Source organism: Prionailurus viverrinus, chromosome D1 (genome assembly GCF_022837055.1).
Source record: "Prionailurus viverrinus isolate Anna chromosome D1, UM_Priviv_1.0, whole genome shotgun sequence".
Taxonomy (NCBI): Eukaryota; Metazoa; Chordata; class Mammalia; order Carnivora; family Felidae; genus Prionailurus; species Prionailurus viverrinus.
Window position 1 is genome coordinate 18408650 of NC_062570.1, and position 25190 is coordinate 18433839.

Sequence of the window (25190 nt, forward strand, 5' to 3'; positions counted from 1 at the left end):
TACGGATGGGAATCAAGTGACAGGACATCTGAAGTTCAAGACTGTCTCGATTTCCTTGGCATATCGGCTCCTTCCTTCTTACTGAGAAGTTCTGCATATACTGTAACAGTAGAACCCCTAGGCCATCTGCAGTGCCGGGTTTAATGATATTGACGCACACCATAAGCTCTCAAAGATCTGTGTGAATGGAGGGGAGAAGAGCCCAGAAAAACGAAAACATTCCTATTTAACATTAGAGCGTCTCATGCAGTTTCTGCTCTCTTTCTGCAGCAGTAATTTGCCTAATGATGTTTTGCTCAGATTAATATTAAAGTAAGTTTGTATTCCTCAAGCACGCACTGACTGTTGTAGCAAGGCATCATCAGAGCGTGCCGGAAGCCAACCTGAGATTTGACATTTGGCATAGATAGCCCCCAGATGCATCATTACATTTAAAAAATTCAGAGTTGACATATTCAGCGAGGTTGGGTGTACGTCCAGGATACTTGTGTGTTGACTAACATCTGCCTGGCATCTCTTTATTTATGGAGCTCTTTCTCCTATAGTCTCTGGTTTAATACAGCAATCCCCTGAGGCAGGTAGTGGGATTCCTGTTTTACACGGAAGGACTCTAAGGCTAGCGGTGGCTAGTGGTGCCACGGAAAGAGGAAAGAGCACAACGGTGGAAGTTGTATTGAACCGAGTTTCTGGTCTGCAAGTTCATACACTCCCAACTACCCATCTTTATGGTATAGTTGGGTGTATTTCTCTGCGTCAAGGCCTTGTGTCAGCGGAATTTTCAAAATCCTTTCTTTTTCGACTTAGAAAAAGGAGGGAGGCACCTGGGCGGGGGGGGGGGGGGGGGGGCTCAGTTGGTTAAGCGTCTGACTTTGGCTCAGGTCATGATCTCATGGTTCATGGGTTCGAGCCCCATGTGGAGTTCTGTGCTGACAGCTCAGAGCCTGGAGCCTGCTTCGGATTCTGTGTTGCCCTCTCTCTCTGCCCCTTCCCCACTCATGCTCTGTCTCTCTCCCTCTCTCTCTCTCAAAAATAAACAAACATTAAAAAAAGGGGGGGGAGGGTTTGGAAGTTCTCCACGTCCAGTGTGGAGCTCAGTGAGGGCCTGAGCTCATGACCCTGAGGTCAAGAGTCAGACACTTAACCAACTGAGCCACCTAGGCTACCCTCAAAATCCTTTCTAATCTGAGGATACTATGTATACTATACCATACTATACTATGCTATACTATACTATATTGTACTCTATCATCCCATATAGTGTCCCAAGCCAGCCAGAGCACCTTGGACTACCTTGAAAACGTAACTTTACTGTTTTCTCCCTGTACTGTCCCGCTCTACCTCTGATTAACAAATGGGAAAGTTTTATACTCTGTTCTTTTCCCTTAACTCCTAGCTAGAGTCTTCTCTGTCAAGAAAAGTAAAAAAAAAAAAAGACAGTAATTAAAAAGTGAGAGAGAAATAAATGCCAACATTAAATTAATGCCCAGCATTTTCGCTGGATATATTACCCATGTTTTCAAGAAGGTCGGTTTCATTTTGGAAAGACTGTCTAGAAAAATGGAGAACAATGCTAAGTAAACCAGTGAGTCATTTCTAATACTGCTTAATACACTGCTGTAAGAAAACAGAAAATGAATCGAGTTCTGTTCCTTAAAGCTAAGCAACATGATAGCCCATATAATGGAAATATGGTTTCCTGAGCATATGATCATTTTAACATGGGTTATTTATTGAGCGTTCCTATCCCAAGAAGCTCAAGGTGTTTTATCAACATTGCTGTAGTAATTCTCACATTCCCCCTTCATGTTGATTGTTGGGTCCCATCTTCTGGAAGAAGGAAATCGCACCCAGAGATGTTGAGCAGCTTGTGTAGAATCACTCAGCAAGTCAAGGTCAGTGCCAGGATTAGAACTCAGGTCTCCTCACATAGACTTCCAATCAGCAGAGTGAAAATAGATAAGCTAGTATGTGGGTTACATAGGCAGCAAACCCATGTGGGTAGTTTTTGTGAGGAGGGATTAATTGCTTGCTTTTTTTTTTCTTCTTGGCTTCAGGGGTGGGAAGTGCATGGTAGGCCCAACTATGATCAAGGCAGCCCATTGCAGACACACTGAGGAAAGCTGTCCATGGGTTCCCAGGGTGGGACAAGAGGAAATCGTCTTCTTCTGCCTCTTCCAGGAGACATGGAGACTTTGTTCTTTTATCGCTTCAGCCCTAAAGAGTTTTTATTGACCGCTGACCACGGCCAGTAGTTGAAAGAAGACTCTGAATATGCTGCCATTTAGTTCTAAAGACTGGCAAAACCACATGGAGGGCATGGGGAGAGCAGAGGGGGCAGGAAGAGAGTCAGCGTCACTAATTTGTGTGATGTCACCACTAAGGAAATGGTGACTGGGATACACAGCCCTTCCAGAAACACGGAAGAACCTGCCACACGTCTGACCCACTCTGTGACTTTGGCGGAAAGGCTGAGGCGGAACTGAGTTCCAAAGGTTGGAATCACTGGCTTCTAAAATCCATGTTTCCAGAAGAGAGCCTGGTATTGCGCTAATGGCTTCCCTGGAGAGCCCTGGCGAATCCTCACGATTCATGTATCGTGACGCACAGGAATGCTAGTAGGAGTTATGGAAAGTGACTGTGGCCACGTGGCATTCTCCCCCCAAGCATCTTTAGCGTGTGTCACTACAAGACAGAAAAAGGGATTTCTTGTCCGCTGAGCAAGAATCAATATAAAAAGAAGTTCCATCCTTTGTCACTTACTGCCTCCTCCCTCCCCCTTCCCTCATGGCTACCATTAGAGGGAAGCCAACACGTATGTAGCCCTTACTGTGCGTTAACTCATCTAGCTCTCAAAACCACCCCCTGAGGTAGGTTTTATTGTTACCTTCATGCTACAAAAGAGGAAATGGAGGCCCAGAGAGGTGAAGTCACCTGTCCAGGGTCACTCGATTGTAAGTGGCAAAGCCGGGACTCAGTCCTGGGCAAGCTAGCTCCAGAGTCTGTGTCTCAATTCACTGCCTGTCCTGAGTCACCTGGCTCTGGTGTCCTTACGCATCTGGCTCCGGACCCTGGGAGAGCAGCAGCATTCTGACTATAATTCATTTCTTCTAGTACGCATAGAATTCAGTATCACTCATCAGGTTGTTTTTGTGGATAAGAGGGATTTTCTGTATCTTTAAAATTATTTTTTTAATGTTTTTATTTATTTTTGAGACAGAGAGAGACCAAGCATGAACAGGGGAGGGGCAGAGAGAGAGAGAGAGAGGGAGACACAGAATCCGAAGCAGGCTCCAGGCCCCGAGCTGCCAGCACAGAGCCCGACGCGGGGCTCGAACTCACAGACTGTGAGATCATGACCTGAGCTGAAGTCGGATGCTTAACCGACTGAGCCACCCAAGCGCCCCGATAAGAGGGATTTTCAACATGCAAGGGGAGTTTAGGGCCACTTTGCAGGTCCTGTGCTAACATTCAAAGGGCCTTACCATGCTGGGATTGCCATCATTTGGTGACCAGCCCCTTGAATCTTTCCCACCATCAGACAGCATCATGAGTGCTGGCGCTGGTGTGGTCAGTCTGAAGTACGGTACAAAAGTCAAGGAACTAGTTCAATTTTGGTGCCATCTGGATTTTCAGCTCCGTCCGTGGGGCTTGGCCTGTCCTAGATGGTTGGGGCATAGACTGGATATAATCAGTTATCTGCCTCCAAAGTGGCTATCGTCCCCAGAAGCAACCGGCCCAACTCGCAGTCAACAGAGACAGATATAAATCAATACAAATGCCTATCAATGTGACAGAGTCAAAATAAATGATGATGGGTATAAATAAATAATGTGTAAGCACACTTTAAGGGGTTGAGATGGAGTAGGTTGGGATCCTGCTGGCATTGGGGAGCAGGCGTGAGATTAATTAGGGAGTTTATTGGAGCAAGTTGCAAAGATAAAGGAGGAAGAGGGAGACGCGGTACAGCTGCCATCTGAATGAAAGAGAAGTGGCATCTCTATGGCGCAGCTTGACGAACGAGCCCCGGAGAAATTGAAGGCATCACCACTGATTTGAGCAAGGCACTTAACCTCCCCGGGTCTCAGTTCTTCCATCTGTCAATATAGAGGACTGGGTATTGAAATCAAGGGAACATTGCGAAACATTTTGAGTTCTCCAGAAGGAAAGTATCACCATCATATATCTCTGGGTGAAGGAAAAGCTGTTATTCGGAAGAAATGCCCGTGGCATATAACACCTGATTTGCCCCCAAGCACCAGTAACTCAGATGTCTTTGGGGAAGGAAGTGTTCTGATGCATCCGCGTAGAAAAAAAAAATAAATAATAGCAGGTGTTCAGAGCCTGCAAGGAACGTACTTCTCTTTGGCATCACCTAAACAGCTTGGGCTCAGCCCCGACCAAGGCGGTAGACGCCCAGACCCAAATCTCAAATAACTGCCCCCTCCTTGCTCTTTGGTTGGCGTCAGTCAATCGCAAGAAGAATCAGATGTTCCCTTGCCAGCATGACTGATACATTTCCAGTGGAGCTATGTTTATGTCTTGATCCTCGTTTGTGTGGTGTTCTGTGTTTTATAACTTGAGTCTCCAGGAGTTTTTCCCATGACTGTGTGTCATTCCTTATCACCCATAACCAAATATGGCAGCTTTAAATAGTGCTGTCATTTTTCTCGATTCACTCGTTGTGATATAATCAGGTATAGATTTCTGACACTGAGCATCTAATGGGGTTTCAGATTCAGAAAGCAACAATGAAAGATTTCTCCCCCCTGGGTATTTCTCAATTGAGAGACACCGAAGGAAGTAGTCATGAGCGACAGGGCACTAGAATTCATGTCTGTTTGCCCAGAGAAACCGCAGCAGTATGGAAGGACAGAGAGAAAGACGAGCTGGAGAGAGCAGGCCATATGTAGAGGGGGCAACCACCACTGAGCTCCAGCCAGTTGACAAGGTGGGCCCAGTGTTTCTAGAAAGCCCCATTTTGCTGGAAAAAAAACAAAGAAAGAAAAAGCCAGACACCTGGATTTTTACATGACATCTCCCAATCATGTAATGTTAGCAACGGATACAGAATAGGTAAACATTGCAGGGTAGACAGATTAGGGGAGGGCTGTCTGTAGTAAGCCACCAGTGTGTCACCTTTGATTTAAGGTACCTCCAACCAAGACCTGAGAAAGGTGTGCACTCGTCCAAGACCACACAGCTGCAGACAGCTCATTCCAGTTTGCTCTCCTCCAGAAAAATGTCTGGGAGCTTGGTGGCCAGGTGTCTGTTCCTGGCTCCATCCACTGTCGCCTCTGACTCTGGCCAGGCACATCCCTGGGCTGGGGACAGCCCACATTTCCCCACAGCATTATGCTAAGAGCCCTGAGCTGTGTGTCAGAAGGCATGCATTTGAGACTCCACTCTTCCACTCCTCAGCTGTGTAACCTTGGACACATCTCTTGACTGCCCTTGGCTTTGGGTTTCTTCGCTAGTAAAATGAACATAATAATCTGCCTCATGGCACCGTCCTGAGGTTTACAGGAGAAATCTCACTCGGTGTGAGATCAGCCCGCAAACAAAAACATCAAGGGGACTGTCACGTTAGCATCCTCATGAGAAAGACGTGAGAGTCCGAGAGGGGTGCTGTTGTACTCCACCACAGACACCAGTGGCTCTATGGTGCCCCTGAGCCCGCCATGCCGTCCCCGGGGGCGGGGGGGGGGGGACACAGGGCAGTGGGTAGGGGACGCTGAGCGCTGTTCCACTTGCCCAGCACAAAGCCTTCCTCAACCTAGGAAGTGACATGCCTCCAGCTGTTCCTTTGTTTCATCTGCTGAGGTCAGGGCTGAATAGATCTTGGAGTAGCCCCTCTGCACCTTGGGTCCCAGTGCCATTGAAACCGGTCACCCAGAACCCGATGCAATGCCATCTGGGGCCAGACCCGCACTCCCCATACCCTCCGCCCTGCCCTGCCCTGCCAAGGGCCATCCTGACTGAATGTGTATGGTGAATCTTGGTTTTGTCTCCATTTCCAGGGGCGAAAACCTGGCTATTTCTCCTTCCTGGACCCATTTTCTCCAGGCGTCTGGCTCTTCATGCTTCTAGCCTATCTGGCCGTCAGCTGCGTCCTCTTCCTGGTGGCTCGGTAACGCTCCTCTCCCAGTCCCTGTCCTCACACCGCCACCTCGCGTCCGCTGCGGAGAACTGCATGGGAGGGGTGGGGAGCAGGACACCTTGGCACCACACAGGAGGGGGTAGGAGAGGGACTCAGGACCCGACCTGTCCTCTGCCCTGCTGTCCAACTGGCACTACCCGTTCCCCCACCTACATGCACATGTTCCCTAATGTGCATGGTGAAGACAGGTGAGCTTGTCTGAATTTGCTTCTGCATCCCTCCTCTTCCCCTTCCTCTTCCCCCCCATCTCTGGGCCCCCTGCTTGTGGGGGGGGTGGGGGCTTGGGGAGAGAGAGTGGTGGGGAGGAGGGAGACAGGATTGATCACTATGCATTTGGCTGTCCTGGCATCAGACCTCACCAGGATCTGCTGCAGAGTGCTAAGTGACAAGAAACAGAGCCTGTGAATCCAGAGTGAGGGGACCAGAGGCCTCGTGGCATGGGCAAAGGAGGAGGTTCCCTCTGGAGAGGGCCTGGCCCATCCCCTAGCCTGGATCTGCCAGTGAAAACACAGCTGCCTTGGTGAATGGGAGCCATGGAGGGTGGTACACGACAGGAGGACGGGTTGGAGAGAGGCATTTGCAAGTTGTGTTGAGTTGAGACAATTGGTCCAGATCAGGGGTTGGCGACAATTAATCCCTCCCCTCTCGCTAGAAATAGAAACTATCCCTGGGCCTACAGAAGAACCTGAGAGCATCCCGTGGCTAAGGCCGCCCATGAATGTGCACAGAGAGGGTTGTTTCTCTCTGGGGCTGGGCCGTTGGATCAGCCTGGGCTTCAGGAGAGCCAGCTTACCTATCCGGAAACAGAACAAGCCCTTGTGGTTCACAGGTCACTCATTCAGAATCCCAGCTCCCTGCTCAGTGCTCAGCTGACCATAGTGGGGGACCAGAAAGGGCTGTTACCTAGGAGCAGAGAACCACAGGATGAGCTTCAAGGGAACTGGCAAGTGACTCTGTTCCAGCTGCCTCCATAGCAGTCTCCTTTGCCTCAGGGCCACAGTGGCGGGGCCAGATGATTCTAGCGTATGTCCCAACTCTGCCTGGCAGGGTCTTCCCCAAGGGCATGTCTGCTCAGTGGCTCAGGGAGAGCATGTGCTCTCTCCAGTTGGAACACGGAGCCCCAAGGGACAGCGGAGTGCTTAACCCCCAGGGCAGCCCCCAGCCTGCCCAGGGAGTATTCTATCACCCAGCCTGTGCCTCTTCCAGTGGAGATCAAAGCCAAGTTGGCTAAAGTCATCCTGAACCCGTGAGATCCAGCCAGACAGAGGAAGGCCTTGCTTACAAGCCAGTAGTCTTCAAAGGCTGCTGTGTACCACTCATCTACCCTCTTGGGCCTGTAGGCATTGCCACTATCAAGGATCTGTTGTCAGTGACAACGGACGAGACACGCAGGGGGTTGGCACGCTGCGTGACACTTTCCCTCTCCACTCCACCGCACTGTGTGCTGCAGCTTTTAGGAAGCTGTCTGCGTGAGCCCTGGCTCCACCTCTCTGAAATCCATTCTTGCCCCCTTCAATTGAGCCCCTGTGGGGAGCCAGCCACAGCTCTCGAGGGACCCTGAAGGCCCTGGAAATAGTCTTAGGGCTTGGTTCCTAGATATACAGACATATAAGCCCGCTTCCCCATGCCCACTGCAGCCTAAAGCTTTTCAACCAGCCCCAGGGGCTTCAACAACCCTCCTTCCCTGCCCTAGACGCGCACGCACGCACACACGCGTGCGCACACACACACACACACACACACTCTCACTCACTACCCCCAGGATCCAGCATTAACAAAAAAATTAACCAAAAAAATGTACTAAAGGTCTGATTATACCACCTTGTGTGTGTGTGTGTGTGTGTGTGTGTGTGTGTGTGTGTACATAGGATAATTTACCGACCTGAGGTAGGTACTGGTTTTCAAATAGGGTTCCATAGGGCAGGAAGGCTCTTGGGAGGCACCAGAGACTCTGGAGGTGAGAAGAAGCCTGAGCTCTGGAACCTCAACTCCTCTTCATCCAAACCAGTTCTGCTTTTATCTCTTGAGCTACTGTACTGCTGGGTAAGATTTTAGAGGTGAAAAGAAATGTTTGGAAACCACTGATCTACGGCAGCCGTTCCCAAGCCAGCTGATATCCGAGTCAGACAGGGAGCTTTTAAAAAGTTTGATTCCCAGGTCCGATCATCTCAGCACCTCTAGGGACGGGGCCGGGGAATCTGTATTTTTGGAGCTCACTTCCAGTGGCCTGTAGGCTTGGGAACCACCGAGCGCAAGCCAGCTCCGTAGGCCACAGAGAGAAGGAGCACATGTCAGGACGCGGGCCAACGATGACACGCTGGCATCATATTCAGGAACAAGAGGCGGCAGTGCAAATGTGGGCGAGCCACTGTAGAGTGCGTGCTGACGAGGCTGGGGGAGGGACAGGAAGACCAGTGATGCGAATAGTACCCTGTGAGCACACGGTGCCTGCCCTGCTCGGCACACGCCCAGACACATCTCTCTCGTCAGAGCTGGGATGCTTTGCGTGGGCGACCGGCCAGGGCCACTGAGCAGAGGAGGGAAGGCGTGCGTCTGGTGGGCAGGAAGACGGGGTGTTCTGGGCATCAGGGAGGGAAGGTGGGGGCAAGGAGCTTAGAGCAGCCCTTCTCAACCCCGTGTGCCCATCACACTGACCTGGGGGGCTTTAAAAAATACTGATGCTCAGGCTCCACCTGGACAAAGTAAATCAGAACCTCTGGGAGCAGAATCTCGTCTTTGACATTTCTTTCAACGCTCCCAGGTGAGTCTGAAACAGAAACAGGGTGGAGACCCTCGGCCCAAGGGACGGTCTAGGCCAGTGTTTCTCAGCGTGGTCCCTGGACCAGTGGCATCTACGTCACGGAAGAACTTGCATATTCTTAGGCCTCACCCAGACTTACTGAATCAGGAGCATCAGGGGCCCAGCCCAGCAGTCTGTGCTTGTTTGTTTTTGTTTTAAAAATTTTTTTTTTAATGTTTATTTCTGAGACAGAGACAGAGCATGAGTGGGGGAGGGGCAAAGAGAGAGGGGGACGCAGAATCCGAAGCAGGCTCCAGGCTCTGAGCTGCCAGCACAGAGCCCGATGTGGGGCTCGAACTCACAGACCGTGAGATCATGTCCTGAGCCGAAGCCGGACTCTCAACCAACTGAACCACCCAGGCACCCCATCAGCAGTCTGAGTTTTAACAAGCCTTCTTGGTGATTGCAATGTAGGCTAAAGTTCAAGAACTTTAAAGTTCAAGAACAAGTTCAAGAACTTGTTCAAGAACAAGCTGTTCTAGGCTGAGAGTTTTTTTTTTCTTTTTTTTTAAATTTTTTCTTTTAACGTTTATTTATTTTTGAGACAGAGACAGAGCATGAACGGGGGAGGGTCAGAGAGAGGGAGACACAGAATCTGAAACAGGCTCCAGGCTCTGAGCTGTCAGCACAGAGCCCGATGCGGGGCTCGAACTCACGGACTGCGAGATCATGACCTGAGCTGAAGTCGGCCACTTAACCGACTGAGCCACCCAGGCGCCCCTAGGCTGAGAGTTTTCTAACTGGCTCTGTGGGGCCCTGGGATCCCTCTGTGACCACTTTGGGGACTAGGGGGTGTGGAAAACGGAGCCTCCCCGCTGTCCACCCCTGACACTCCCAGCTTCCAGTCACTTTATTCTAGATTTGGAGTTCACATCATAATTTATTTGGGAAAAAAAAAACCATTTTTTTTTTGATGAAAGAAAAACAGTTTGAAAACTGCCAACATACTCCAACCCCCTCAATTTGGGGGTTGGGAAAATCCAGGTCCAGCAGAGGGAAGGGGCTTACCCAAGGCCACAGGCCAGGTCCTGAAGCACAGAGGCGAGGCCAGAAAGGAGAGCCGCTCCCACTGACTCCAGCACTTTCCATCATGCCCACCCTCCTTGGCACTAGTCTATGTTCCTTTTCTCCCACAGGTTGACCCCCTACGAGTGGTACAGCCCCCACCCCTGTGCCCAAGGCCGGTGCAACCTCCTGGTGAATCAGTACTCCCTTGGCAACAGCCTCTGGTTTCCTGTTGGGGGATTCATGCAGCAGGGGTCCACCATCGCCCCCCGAGCCTTATCCACCCGCTGTGTCAGTGGCGTCTGGTAAGATCCGGGGCAGAGAAGGGGCCAGGCCCAGTGGGGTGGGGACACCAAGGGAGTCCTCAGATAAGCCCTGCTCTGGCTGCGGGTAGGCAGGAACCTCACAGAGAGCTCTGCCTTTCAAAACAGATTAGCAGGGAGCTGGGTTGCATTCCGCCAGCTCAGAAGGCCTGGGAGCACCGGGTTGGGCACACTTTGTGCCATCTTATCTGGTTCCTCTTTCCCTCTGCCTCAGAGGTTTGGATACAGAGGGGAACCAGGGCAGGAAAGGAGATGTGGAAAACAGCCTTGTAAGGCCCATGGCAAAGGCAAAGCGATTGTAACTTGCTGACCTGAAAATGACCTGAGGTTGGGTGGCTGGGCCTGCCAAGGCATATGCAGATTTATGCAAATGTGAGTGTGAAACAGGGCTTGGCTGCTGGAAGAATTCAAACCTGGCTGTCACATCTCTCCTCCTCTACCAGCTTTCTCCAACTTTGTCCCTCTGCGCCCGGCTCTGGGGCCTTGCCTGACCTGTCCACCTCGGCAGGTGTGGGGAAAGGCAAATTCTTAGTGGCTCAGAGCCGGACGGGACCTCAGGAGCCGTCCACACGGGCAGTTCGCCAGCCTCAGCCTGAAACTCCCTTCTCCTCTTGGCTCGTTCAGGGCGAAAAGAATACGGTCGAATGATTCGATGCATGGAAATGCAATTTGCAAACTTGAAAATGATACATAAATGTGTGGACTCATAGCTGCTATTTGAGCATTATGGGGGGGAATGAAACAGACATACATATGTGTGTGTGTGTGTGTGTGTATGTGTGTGTGTGTGCGCGTGTGTGCGCGCGTGTGTGCGTGTAGCACAGAGAGGCACATTTGCAGAGTACCGGTCCCCACCCTCACGTAAAAACCCGCTGTCGGGTTTGGCTGTCACAGCCTATAGGACTTCCAACCCTGGTTCTCTCCCCTCCTTCTCAGCCTGTGTAAACCAAAGGAAAAGTGGTGTTTTCACCCTTGGACACCAGTGCCTGGACATTTACCAGAACCACTGGACTAGAGCCGATGGGGAGGTGAAAACGCAGCTGGGATTTTTGTTTTCTCTGCTAAATGATAAATACAGTAGGATTTAAAACATCTAGGCAAGGTGCTCACCCATTCCCAGATAGTGCCCAGAAATCACCAAGTGGGTCAACGGGGACAACCCGGCTTAACATTCCACCGGGAAAAAGGGGCGGTCTTGGCAGGGAAAATCACAGAGTTCCCTCAAAATCCTGGAAATCTGGACAGAAGCCCTGCAGACAACAGAAGTCAGCTGCAGACTCTGATCTCTTTCTACCTGGGGCTTTGCCTTCCAGAGGGGGGTGTTCCCATGCACTGCATGTAGGGCCCCATTGTCAGGTTCATCCACCTGTCAGATCCCTGACCCCCAGGACTTCCCTCCTGCAGACAACGTCTGCCTGAGCGCTTGGGAGGGCCACCAGTCTTGCAGGCTGTGCCGCCCTGGCCCACAGGGTCGCCAGTACTTTAAATAGCTGTCCTAGGGGAGCTCCATTACGCCACTCCTGAGGGTGTGTGTGTTGGGGGGGGGGGTGCCTGAGTTGTTAGGGAGCCCCTCTGCCTCTCGGAGTTCTGAGTTATCAAATCAGGGCCTCAGTTTGGTCAGCTCCCTGCAGGAGTGTGAGGTCAGAAGACAGGGCCATCGCAGCCTCCCTTAGAGCCCTCGCCCAGAGCAAGTGACGGAAAATACCACGTTGCTAACAAGAATGCCAACTTTGCAACCAGTGATGCCCCTTTCACACGGGAGCAGGGCTCCCCTGACCCTTCTGGAGAGAGTGTGTGATTTGCTTCCTCAGCAGAGAAGATAGGCTTGCCCTGAGCTACTTTGTTCTCTGACCCATTCCCTTGTGACCAGTGGCATAAAGAGACACATGGCCACCCAGGGTGGAACAGACGCTGGAGTGTAGCCCTGGGGCTGAGGGAACTTCCCCAGCCAACTCTGAGCTCAAGGCCACACCCAGGGCTCACTAACTCACGGCACTAGCCAGGGCACAAACAGCTTCAGAATGCCAGCCTCCACCTAGGGATGGATCACCCCACCTCCCTGGCCTCCTCTGGGGGATGGTCACGAGAAAGAACTTCCAGCAGTGTGTATGAGCTGAGGCAGCAGCAAGGAAGGCAGGTCTTAGGAATGGATGGACGCCGGGCACTTATAGGTCACAAATAGGGATGTTGACCAGATGGTTGTCATCCCATGTTCGGTTTAAGGGTCTATCCCTGCATTTCTCTGTATCTCACATTCATCTGGTCCTTTACAGATTATTAGTCACCAATCGTTTGATCTCACAGTTCTCCAAAGACACGCAGAGCAGGCGTTATTTTCCCTGAGCGGGCAAGCTCAGAGGAGGAATGTGACTTTTCCCCTAAGGTCTCACAGGGGGAGGGGAACAAGGCCAGAACTAAACCAGCTCACCTCACTGGTGGTCTGGCATACGGATGCACCCACTGAGTCGGCAGATGCCCCTGTCACTTCACATCTGGGAGGCCACCAGCAGGGGTCCTTGGACACAGAGGCCAAGGAGACAATGGGACTTCCCACTCTTAAAAGTCTCCTGGAAGCTGCTGGCCTCTGAATCCTGTGGCAAACGCTACGCTTTAGTTGGCAATGTCTTCATAATGACTAAAGCCTCATTAATTCAGACTCCACTAATTCCGAATTTGTGATTATCCAGCCTCACTTGTGCTTGGATATGTCTTTGAATTCCCATAAACAAATGGATTGGGATGCAGATCCACACTGCTGACCAGATGGCAGAGGGCTTATTTAACCTACTTAAGTGAACAAACTAGTTTTAACGCCTTTAACATGTATACCGCCTGACTTGCAAAATTATTCTAATTTTAAATGAGTTTGCTCTACCCAATAAAACACTCTTCTGTTTTGAAATAGCTTGCCCATTGTAAGGGTAGTTTCTAATTCCAGCTTCTTAGCACTTCAAAGGTGCCTGTCACCAGTTAATCTCAAAGGGTGTCTGGTTTTGTAGGACTGGTTTTAAAATATAGATGTATCACTGTGTTACTTGGCAAGTTTCTCATCAGCAAAATTGGGATAAGAATTTTGCCTCCTTTCGTTGTAGGGGGTACATGAGATCGTGTCTGTGGCTCAGGGCAGGTGCTCAGTACACGGTTGATGCTCATCTGATGGTTGACCGCATCATGAGAGGACAGGGGCAGCCGACCAAGCTCGGGTTCTAAACAGAGCCCCCAGAGCCGGCACCCTTAGCTCATTCCCTATCTCATTTCTCACGGTCTTCTGGACAGTCTCATGTGCATGGACACACCTCTTTTGAATAGCAACCCAAGAACCACCTCCTTTTGGAAATAAGAAAAAAAAAAAAATTAATGGTCTCCCAAGCAACCTCACACACCCGATTCATTTCTGTTGACATCATATGCCCTGCCTCCTTTCTCTTCCCCCACTGACCCCGACTGAGCTGGGAGCTCCTTCCAAAGAGGGACACCTGGTCTCTCCTATGTCGCAGCAGGACTGGGGACAGGGGCTAAGACTCCTGGGCGTGCCTGGGCAACGATGACTTCCTCGTCTTTTCCTACATAGGTGGGCATTCACGCTGATCATCATCTCATCCTACACGGCCAACCTCGCAGCCTTCCTGACTGTGCAACGCATGGATGTGCCCATTGAGTCAGTGGATGACCTGGCTGACCAGACCGCCATTGAGTATGGCACAATTCACGGAGGCTCCAGCATGACCTTCTTCCAAGTAAACCCATTTGGTTGCTCACCAACATGGGGAATTGGGCAGGATAAAGTTGAGATGTTTGTCCTCTAGAGATAAAAACATCAATCCTCATCCCATTATCTCTTTTGAACGTCTAGTTTGGAGATTCACTTGGGGCTCGTTTCCCCCCCCTTCTGCAAAATACCCCTGGAATGAGGTCCCCAAAGCACTTTGGGGTTAATTTCAGCCTCCAAAAGTGTTGTGCAAGAACCGTTAGTGGGAGTCGAGATGCTTTTAAGCATAACGTGTTGAAACTATCTTTGAATGGCAATAGTTTCATATTTGTTTTAGTGGAGATTAGAAAAATACACGTAAATGCAGCGAATCTAACCTGTACTTTTATTTCTACTACTGCATAGGTTGAGGCTAACGTATACATTTAAGTTTGGTTAAGTGGGTTAAATTTTATCGCCAGTACTTACATAAAGCAAGTTTAGAACACTACACAAATGTCTGAAGTATAAGGAACACGAAGATGAGTATGAACTGATTGCATATATCCCAAACTAGACAGGTGTCAGATTGGGACCCTGTTGGCTTTGAGGTTTCCTTGCAAGGCTCTGGAGAAGACCTTGCCACAGTTGTGTATTAGCCAACAAACCAAGTGACTGATCACCAAGACTGGCAGATCTGGGCCAGACAAGAGGAGCAGTTTTCATATGCTTCGGGATCTCTAAGAAAGCAGACTTACCCTGCAGTTAATAGGTGTCTAACCAACCTACCGCCCAAGAAGTCCATTTTCACAGGACACAGGTCCAAGGCCTTCAGTTTTCTGTTTCCTAGACAGTCTCAGTGTCTATTGGCCCCATAACCACTGAAGGCATCATGCAAACCCAGGTGTGGATAGACCCCCAGAACTCTCTCGGCCTTGTTCTTATTTGTAAAAGAGAAGCCAGTCCTGGATATGTGATTGACAAGTTGGTTTAGGATCAACAGAAAATAGCTGGCACTCTTCCTTCAGATGGTGTCTTTAGACGTCCTGATGAACCTGAATCCACCACCTCCAGCCTGAAGGACAGCAAAGGATAGTTCCAGAATTTCCGTTCTTAATTCTATCAGAACATGGAGGTTGGCAGTGGTAGACCTCTCAAGGGTAGATGGGGCAAAACCAATGATCAAACCAATAGACAGAGTTTATAGTGCCTTAGGACCCTGTTCTTTCCTTGCTTTTCTGTAAAAGTTTATCGTAAGCACAATCCCCGCCTCCTGCCGTGATGCGGTGGCAGTTGAGAGATGAAAAGTGAAAAGATTATTGAATAGAATGAGGGGGTTGAGTAATAAAGGGGCCAGGATTTTAAGGTCTACTTTGATTCCCTCCCTTTTAAAACCACCATTTCCTGGGGTGACTGGGTGGCTCAGTTGGTCGAGTGTCCAACTCTGGATTTTGGCTCAGGTCATGATCTCCCAGTTTGTGAGCGCGAGCCCCACATCAGGCTCCACGCTGACAACGTGCCCAAGATTTCCTTCCTCTTTTCCTAAGCCTGCTTCCGTGTGTTCTTTTCCCAGAATTCCCGCTATCAGACCTACCAGCGCATGTGGAATTACATGTATTCTAAGCAACCAAGTGTGTTTGTGAAGAGCACAGAGGAGGGGATCGCCAGGGTGTTGAATTCCAACTACGCCTTCCTTCTGGAATCTACCATGAATGAGTACTACCGGCAGCGAAACTGCAACCTCACTCAGATTGGGGGCCTGCTGGACACCAAGGGCTATGGGATTGGCATGCCAGTCGGTATGCAGGAGAGGACCAGCCTCTTTGGGTAGCTCCATCCAGGCAGGGTCAGAGTAGCTAGGACCACTGAATGCAACATTGAATTTGACAACCCCGTTCTAGAACCACTTAACAGGGACTTTAGGTGGGCATTTTCCAGGTTAAAATAATAATAAGCAAACCCCCATACTTCCACTAATCAGTGATCAGTTCTCAATCTTTAGTTATTGAAGGGCTAGCTATCGATTTGTTAGTAGTTGATGAATTACTAAAGGGCAGGTTGATGCCCTCGGTGGATTCTTTAGGGCTTTTCTTCTCCCTCCTCCTGCTTCCTGCCCTTTGGCCATATCCGTTTTGAGGGTCTCTCTACTAGCAGTGGGAAGGAGAAGGAAGAAATGGTGAAGCTCCATGAATTTTGCTGCTAGTGTCCCTGGTGAAAGGCTTATTGCAGACGGAGACTGACATGATAGATGGAGTAGCTTCCAAATCATTTGTGGGTCTCGTGGACCCATCTACTCCAAATCAGCGTAGGTAATTGAGAATAGGTAGTGGAACTCTGTATTTAGCTGTGTACCTTCCAGTGTTTTATACCAAGGTAGGGATGTTTGGCTTCCAGAAAGGTATCCCAGCTGTGTTTTCTAAAGGATATTCACGCCTTGATAGTACCTCAACTGGAAGATGAGAGGGAACACGTTGACCGGCTTTTTGGATTGAAGAGGGAATCTGAAAATGTTCCCCAGATGCTTGGGACATGGACCCTTCCCCCACCTACCGCTGAAAGCCATGCTGTATAGGGCTGTCCTCGCCCAACACTCTTCTTATAGGAGGTTGTCCTGTACAAGGCAGCAGAGGGAAAGGCAGGAACTGAGGCCGTCAGACCAATGTGGGGAGATCAATATACAGTATACACAACTTTGCTGTTACCTTACACATGCCTTCTCTTGATCTTTACCTAACTCAGAACCCTGTAGGTTTCACTATATACCTGTGGAATGTGAAAAGCATGGTTTTGGAGTCAGGCAGACCTGGGAATGCACCTGGCTCTGGCCTGTGGGACCTCAGATAGGTTATTTAAGCTCTCTGAATCTCAGTTATTCTGTAAACTGGGGCAACTGAGGGATAAGCCTAATAATCCAGTCAAGTGCCTTACTACAGTGTCTCATGCTTAGCCTGTTCAGGAGGAACACTGGTGCCCTCCCCATTTTTTCCATAGTCCCTTGTGTTATTTGATAAAAGCAGATGACTCCTTAAACACTGATTAGAAACTAAACCAGTGACTGTAGGCAATGATACGGTTCATCTTCGAACTCTGTGAATTCTGATACCACGAATTCTATAAACTAGACGCCTCACTCGGGGCCCTTGAAAACCCACGTACTCCCTTCTTACCATCATATTTCATTGATGTTCATTAATATGCAAATTACGGGCCCCTTTGAGAAATGTATGGGCTTACATTTTATTTCAAGATGGTGGAGTAAACCACAAAACAAATGTAAGATGCACCTTGATAATACTCCAGCAATTTAAGAAATTTAGCTGAAATGTCAAATGCTTCCAAAGTTTTCGTGGAACACACCTATTAGAGGGTCGACCTAAAGCGGACCAACTCTAGAAATTTTTATCAATGACGAAGGAAAAAGGGAAGGAAACGCATTTATTCTATGTCTGACGTGATGCTATTTTCTTTTTTTTCTTTTTATTTCTTTTTATTATTTTTTTTAATGTTTATTGACTTCTTGAGAGACAGAGACAGAGTGTGAGCAGGACAGGGGCAGAGATTGAGGGAGACACAGAATCTAAAGCAGGCTCCAGGCTCTTGAGTTGCCAGCACAGAGCCCGATGCGGGACTTGACCTCACAAACCTTGAAATCATGACCTGAGCCGACGTCGGATGCTTAACCGACTGAGCCACCCAAGCGCCCCTATCGTGATGCTATTTTCACACGTCATCCCACCTGTGAGTTAGATGTGGTCCTTCCCACTCTAGAGGAGAGAACTGAGATTCAGAGCTGGCAAGTTTCTTGTCCAAGGTCACAGAGTCAGTAGAGGAGCTGGGTTTGAGCCTGTCTCCAAATTCAGTGCTTCGCTTACTGGACCATGTTGCCGGAGGGGTCCCACCAGCTCGACAAGACGGGATAGGTGGGGAAGTGAGGTACGGGCTTGTCCGGGTTCTCAGATCAGGCTGAGAAGGGCACCGCACCACCCACTGATGAGCCAGAACTTATCTGAGTTGAGGTCACGTCCAAGAAAGCATGTGTGTCATTCTTATGCGGGAGGTAAGGGCATAACCAGAGAATAAGCAATGTGGTGGGACCGAGGGAAATGAAGAGAAACAGTACAAGGAATGAGATGGACAATTAGTCAAGTGGTTTAGGAGCAAAGTAGGCAAATGTGGAATAAACAGAATAATCCTTTCTCAAGGCCCCTGGTGTGCCACTGAGGTTGGGTTGGAAATGCTAGAAATGCCTGGCTGGGCTGGACAGTCGTCTGTAAACCTGGAATGTTCATTAGTCTCACCACCTAGCACCATCTGTTAGTTCGAGTAGCCATCCACTGCACGAGTGTGTTAAGTACCTACTATACGTGGGCGCTCTCGATGTTTGCCCACATAAGTTGCATAGACATGTTCTGTGCTGCGGGCTTGGGGTTTACCTGCCCAAGCGTGGTTGTATCCCCAGTAGGGAAGGTTCCATCTGTGGTGTCATGGGCTGTCAGAGTCCAAAGAGATCTGGGAGCTGATCTAGTTCCTTGCCTGTCAAAGGGCGGTCTGTGGCCCAGCAGCGGGGCATCCCCTTGGAGCTTGTTAGGAATGCGCAATCTCAGGCCCCACCCCAGACCCACAGAATGAGAGCCGGCGGGTCAGTCAGATCCCCAGGTCATTCCCGTGCCTGTGATGGTTTGAGAGCACAAATCTACTTGTTCTGAGCTTTTGCCTCCATCCTTCATCATAGCCCTCCCCCACCACCCCCGCCCCGAGGCCTCTGTCCACATCAGGCCTTCACAGAGCTTGAGCAAGAAAACTGAGCAGCTTAGTTGGTTTCCAGCCTCTTGGCAGCCTTTTCTCTATGATCTCCGGCCTCAGCTTGTGCTGGGACATTGAGCTTTCCACGGTCTCATTTAAGCCTATTTTTGTGATTAAAGCCAAATTGCAGAACCAAAGCTCCTTGACCATATTCCATTAGAAAAATTAAAAAGGAATTGCACTGAACAGAAGCCTTCTGTTTGAGGACAGAGGGAGGAGCGGTGTGCACAGAGTGATGGATGGGGACGGGGGGTTGTCGGCCACTCAGCAGGCAGGTGGGAAGTTTGGGGTGGCTGGTGACCGGATGCTGCACACAGATGAGAGGTGGCTTCCGTCACACTCTGGGGTGATGCTTCTCTCACTGGAGGCTGCTCTGGGTAAACAGTTGTCAGGGGTAATGTAGCAAGAGTTGCAAGTGCCTGAGAATTAATGTAGATAAAGTAGAAGACAGGCAAGTGACCAAGGGAGAAGTTTATGGCACAGATTTCCCACCTGGAGGAGGCAGACGGGATGTCTTGCAGCCAGCTTCCTGGGTGTCAGTGGGCAGGCTGGGTAACCTTAGTAGAAAGTGGTGGGTGAGTAGGGCCACACCACTGTCTGAAAAGCTTCAACTTGACCCACACTGGGTTCTTGGCCATGGGCTGAACAGGCCAGTCAGCATAGAGAGAAGGAAAGTAGGAAGGCCCAAGTGCCCTGCATGAAGCCGGAACGCCCTCCTCTGCACGGAGGGTCCTCAGAACAAGCAGAGGGGAGAGCCATGCTCCTGCAGGGCCCCCCACCACCTCTGTTTCTCTTCTCCTGATGTTAGGTAGGAAAACTGGTAAGGAGGTCTACTGGGGAAAGGAGCAGAGTGATGCCTGAGAGGGCACTCACGCCCTGTGTTCTGGGCTCTCCTGTGACCCCACAGGTTCGGTTTTCCGGGATGAGTTCGACCTGGCCATTCTCCAGCTGCAGGAGAACAACCGCCTAGAAATTCTGAAGCGTAAATGGTGGGAAGGCGGCAAGTGCCCCAAGGAGGAAGATCACAGAGCCAAAGGTGAGTGCGTTCAGCGGCTTCCCCCTCCTGTTCTAGAGGAGCGCTTGTCCCTTGTTTCTGGTGTCCGAAGTCCAGGTGATGATTGCTGGAACACACGGACAACAAGCCTTGCAGGGAATGGAGGGCTGGGCTGGGCTGGGCTGAGGGCCAGTCCTGGCCCAGAGTCTGGGCTGGTTGGAGGCATCCAGTGCCCATCGGCTCGCTAGTCCCAGAGACCCCATCTTTACCATGCTTCCCGAGTGCAGCCAGCTCCTACCCCGGCCCGTGCCCCCCTCACCTCTCCACCCTCGACTGCTGGTCTCCCTTTCCCATTCTTGGCCCTCGACAGCATCGTCTCCACCAGTAATCAGAGTGAATCTTTTCATGATGCGAGGAAATCCCAGCATTCCCCTGCACAAACCTTCCCTTCTCAGAATAAAACACAAGCCCTCCGTGGCCTCCTCCTGGCCTCCCTGGGGAGGGTCCCCGAGAGAGGTCTTCCCTCCCCTCCCCACACATCCCTCCCATCACGTGAGCTCTGCTTTGGTTTTCTTTTCAGACCTCATCACTCCCTCGTATTCTGTTCTCTATGCATTTCTTTGTTTACTGTCCACCTCTTCTACTCGAATGCAAATTTCGTGAGGACAAGGACTGTCTTCTTCATAGGGTGGTCCACAGGGCCTGGCAGGTGGATATTTGAATGAATGAATGAATGAATGAATGAAGTTTAAATCACGCTGGATAGAAAGCAGTCGCTGACTGATATGTGGGGTTGAGGAGTTTGAGGGTCCCTGAGCATCCGGGAGATTTTGTAGGGGGGTTGCCCAGGATAGCCCCATGCTACATCTGTTATAGATCAGTTAATGCCTATTAGTTATCTTTAGAACTCCCTTTAAGTCTCACAATGTCCTGGTTGGGGCAATAAATCCTATGGTCACCCTCGCAATCTCCTGCAGCCTTGCTAAAATATGCAACAAATTTACCTCTACACGCTGTCCCCCAGGAAGGCAGCTCAGGAACAAAATGAATAATACCGTGTGCTTCCATCTCTGCTCAGAGTGAATGATTATCCGTGATGAGACAGTGAATGAGTGACATTGTGTTTCCAAGTGTCTGTCTGTGGATCTCTCTCCTGCAAGGGAAGAGCTCAGGAATACGGACCTAGGGGGGCAGGCCCTTTGTAATTTAGACACTCTGCCCCTCCCCTCACAGGAACCCACTGAGACCACACATGTCTTGGCTCTCCACTCCCCAAAGATCAAGTGGGGAGGAGGCTATAACTCTGTTCAGCAGGAAAAAAGGAAGAAAGAAATGAGGGTGGTACAGAGAGAAGTTTCCGGAAACTTTGGTGGATTTGATAGAATGAAGTAGGTGTTGAAGATACTCAGGACCCGAACAGGGAGGGAGGGGCGGAGGGGGTATCGCAGGCAATAAGCACCCCGAGGAGAGACGCAGCAGCTGAAATTTGTGCTGTGGGCGAGGGCTCTGTGTGCTGCACGTGGAACAGAGCCAGAGTCCCACGAGTAGCTCGGAGGTGGACAGCGGGTCTGTCCTTAGGGAAGACAGGGTAGCAAAATGCTCCTGCACCACCCCCTCCCCGTCCAAAGACACATGGACTGAAAATAATCTAAAGCGGTCTGGGCTTGGAATAGTCAAAATAAAAGGAGATCCTTGATAAGCTAACTTATGCCAATGTTGTTCTGTGTAACAATGAACTTCAGAGTGGTAGCGAAGGGCCCTGTCTTACCAAGCAGATGGAGGGAAACAGTCGTGGCTTTTGGTCTGGAGTAATGTGAAGTAGAAACAGAGAGGTAGATCTGGGACCCAGAGCAGAAAGATTTTGAGTTCTTCCCCTGCCTGATGAGCGAAACCGGAGAAATGTCCAGATATGTCTCTTCCTGGAAGCCCTTGGTCCCCCTCCACCCCCTACCTCCCACAGGGAGTTGGGCGCTTCTGTGACTTTGGACAGAGAACTCAACACTCTGCATTGCAGCTCTCGATCTCCTCTGCTTGGTAGACGGCACCTTAGATGTGGACCCAGTCTTGTTTGTTTCTGTGTCCCTAGCGCCCCCTACAGAGCCTGGCACATAGTAGGTACCCAATACGTATTTGTGAGATGTGTGATTAAAGCCACCGGCTGCTAGTTGTCCAAAGCTACCAGTGGCCGTGTTCTCCTTGGTCACGTTAGTAAAGCAACCAATGAAATGGTGCCTCAGTGACTTCCCTGAGCAACCTTCAGACCCAGAGCTGTCCCCTAGGTCCAGTCCTTCCTGCCTCTGAGCAGCCAGCCAAATTTACGGGTAACGTAGAGACACTCTCGATGAGGGAGGCCAGAACACAATGGGAGGTGGCCAGGAGCAAGGGCTCAGAGCAGTGCAGGGACCCCCACAGAATCCTGCATGCCCCCACACCCCCCGCTCCCCTGCCACCCAGGCCTGCACTGGCTCTTCCAACTCCAGATCTCCCTCCCCTCCTGCTTCCCACTAGTTAGTTGCAGGCTTCCCCAGCTCCCCAGCCTTTTTAAACCTGACCCCCATTTGATCTACATGTCCCCTTGAGGCTCACTGCTGAGCTGACCCCATGTCTCCAGTTTCCCTTTTCATCCCTGACCCCTGAACTCAGCCACCGGTCCTTCCCTTTTGTGCACATATTTCTTTGTTTGTGTTTATTTATGCATCCTGCTAATCCTACAGAGGAACAGTTGGGAGGCAGCAAAATTGGCAAGAATAGGAATGACGACACAGGACCTGGGTGTCTTAGAGTTGTCACTCACAGTCCCCAGTCTGGATCATCTCTCTCCCTCTCTAGGTATTCCCTAAAGTCTAGTGGACTTTCCCCAACCCTCCTTCTGATGAGTAAAAGCTCATCAGACTTTTACTCTCCTGCTTACCTGTTGGTTCTACTGTCTGCACGAGGCTAGGTCTCTTCCCTCAGGCAGTTTTCATAAGGGTTCAGGATCATGGACATTGGGTCAAATGGACTCCACTCCATAAAAGGCCTCGTTATAATCACTATGAAACATCTTTGAGCCTCAGTTTCCTTCTCTAGAAAATAGGGATGATAATAATAATGTCACTTCCCGGGGCTATTGTGAAGAGTGAATGACACAAATCGTGTTAAACCCTCCACAAAACCGACTGTCACAAAGGAAATGAGAACTAATTTTATCCCAAAATCTAGGCCTAAGGGAGCAATTAAGGCACAGTGAGAGGTCTGAACAGTGTCCACAGCCACAAGTACGGCTGTGCTCCTCGAGGCTAGATAGCTCTTCTAAAATCAACACTTGTGACATCTCTTTTGTCTCCATTGACATTTGTCCCCCATGGAGTATGAAAAACTCAAAGGCAGGAACTGTGTCTTATTTATTTTTGTATCCCAGTGACCAGCATGATCATCTGACATCAGTATTTGATGAAAGGATGAACAATGAATGAATGAATGAATGAATATGAATAAATGAATATGAGTGAATGAGTGAACATGAGTGAATGAATGAATGGGTGGACAGTCATCTCATGGACCTCCAGACTGGTACCACTTCCTATGTCTGTTGGCTCCCAAACAGGAACCTTGACACCCCAGGTGTCGGCATAGAAAGTGTTCACATAGCCCCCACTGCATCCAACACACATTGTAAATCATGGCACATCAGGCACTGTGCTAGGCTCTGAGATTATGAAAAGGAGTAAGACATGGCCCTGTCCTCAAGAGGTTTGAAACCTAGAGAGAGGCACAGATGATCACTCTAATGGTTGCACTGTAGGAATGCTTTATGAGAACTATATAAAAAAAAAAAAAAGTGTTTATGAAGCCCAGGGGAGGAAGTGATTAATTCTGAACAATGGTCAGGGAAGGCTTTAGGGACATTTGGCCTGAACCTTGCAGCATCTATCAGGAGTCACTGCTTTCGGAATGTTGTAGAGCACAGTCACCACACTCAGAAGTTGGTTTCGATAAGTAAGATGGGGTTGGAGTTAAGAGAGCATTGAAAACTAGACAAAGGCATTTGGACTGCAAACCAGTATGTCCCAGGATTTTCCATGGAAGGAATTGGTAGCAGCAGAGACTGAACACAACACTCCGGGGGGGCGCTGGGGCCATAGTCTAAAACGGCTCACCATGCTTGGAATATCCTGAGTCCTGTGTTTTATCCTAAAAGCATACAGGAATTCTGCAACTTACAGCAAAACATAGGCACGTTTATTTAATGTAAAAATGCCTTTTGTACCTCAACTCTGAGTGAAATTAGTGTTCCAGGGCGATGCCCCGTAAACATCCTGAGCATTGCTTATGCCTTGGCACGCCGATAGCACACTGGACTGGGTTTGAGAGTGTTAGTTACGGATCTCAGAGGTGCTGGGGTAAGACGTGGCATAAGGAAAGCAGGTGCTGTGGGGAGGAATTCTGAGCTCTCGGTGGCATACGTGGTCTCAGGGGACAGTCATTGCCTCGGGAGGAAGAAAGAATCAACTTACTGACTTGAAGGTCCAACAGTTCTTGCACCTCGGCAGAGACACTGTTCTTGGAAGTCAAGGTTTTTGATTTGCCAGAAGAATATTTTGCAATACAGAAGGCTAATAACTGAAGGAAGCTTGGCATGAAGTTAGTGGAAAAATAATAGAAAACCCAGGCCGCCCAGTCTGCAAACCAGACAGAAAACACCCTGGCCGGGACAGGGAGCTTCTGAGCAGGAAAAGGATATTTTAGAATCGGGAGGGTCCCTGAGAAGGAGCCTTGTGCCCTGCTGGGACACAAGACAGTAGTAGATGGAATTAGTTGGGGATTCTAAGAGGTAAAGAGACTTTTGCTTACTTCTGGAGTTTGGAAAGCCCCAGAAATATGTGTCATGCCACGGTGAGGAAGGGACATGAGGGATGGGACATGGGGACCTAGGGCAGGGAGGGTCCTGTGGCAGGCTTGCATTTTCCTAGGCTCCAAAGATACTAGAAATCTAAGTGGAATCCTGCGTTAGGACCAGATACCTAAACCCACCCCCATGGCACATCACCTCCTTCTTATCCTCAGACCTGAAATATATCTGGGGTGAAGCGGGAACAGAGACCATACTGCCTTTAGCTAAATTTAAACCTGGAATGACTGAGAAATCTACATTTGTGGCAATCAGGTGGAAATGGGGACTTGAGGTAGACATTCGGTAAGTTAGAGAAAACTTACGTTAGAATTTTTGCCGAGTGACTGGCTTTGGAAATCCTTCCCCAGTCCACAGAGGTTGAGGAGGACCGATCGGACAGCAGAGTTCAGGAGGGTTGGAGAAGGGAGGCAGACAGAGAGATCGGGCTCCCAGGGAAGGTAGGACATAGTGACAGGAGGCTCCCAGCTGCACTTGGGGACCAAATGTTCTCTGGCACAGAGAAGAGAATGGAACAGATGAAAAGGAG

The 25190-nt window shown here is 49.8% G+C and overlaps 1 protein-coding gene across 1 annotated transcript in view; it reads left to right on the forward strand.

Moving 5' to 3' along the window:
• GRIK4 (glutamate ionotropic receptor kainate type subunit 4) overlaps nt 1-25190 on the forward strand; it is a 305096-nt gene that overhangs the window by 266775 nt on the left and 13131 nt on the right. The window contains exons 14-18 of the mRNA XM_047878295.1: nt 6018-6127; nt 10094-10267; nt 13857-14022; nt 15547-15772; nt 19684-19812. Coding sequence (XP_047734251.1) covers nt 6018-6127; nt 10094-10267; nt 13857-14022; nt 15547-15772; nt 19684-19812 — 805 coding nt within the window. The remainder of the gene's footprint in view (nt 1-6017; nt 6128-10093; nt 10268-13856; nt 14023-15546; nt 15773-19683; nt 19813-25190) is intronic.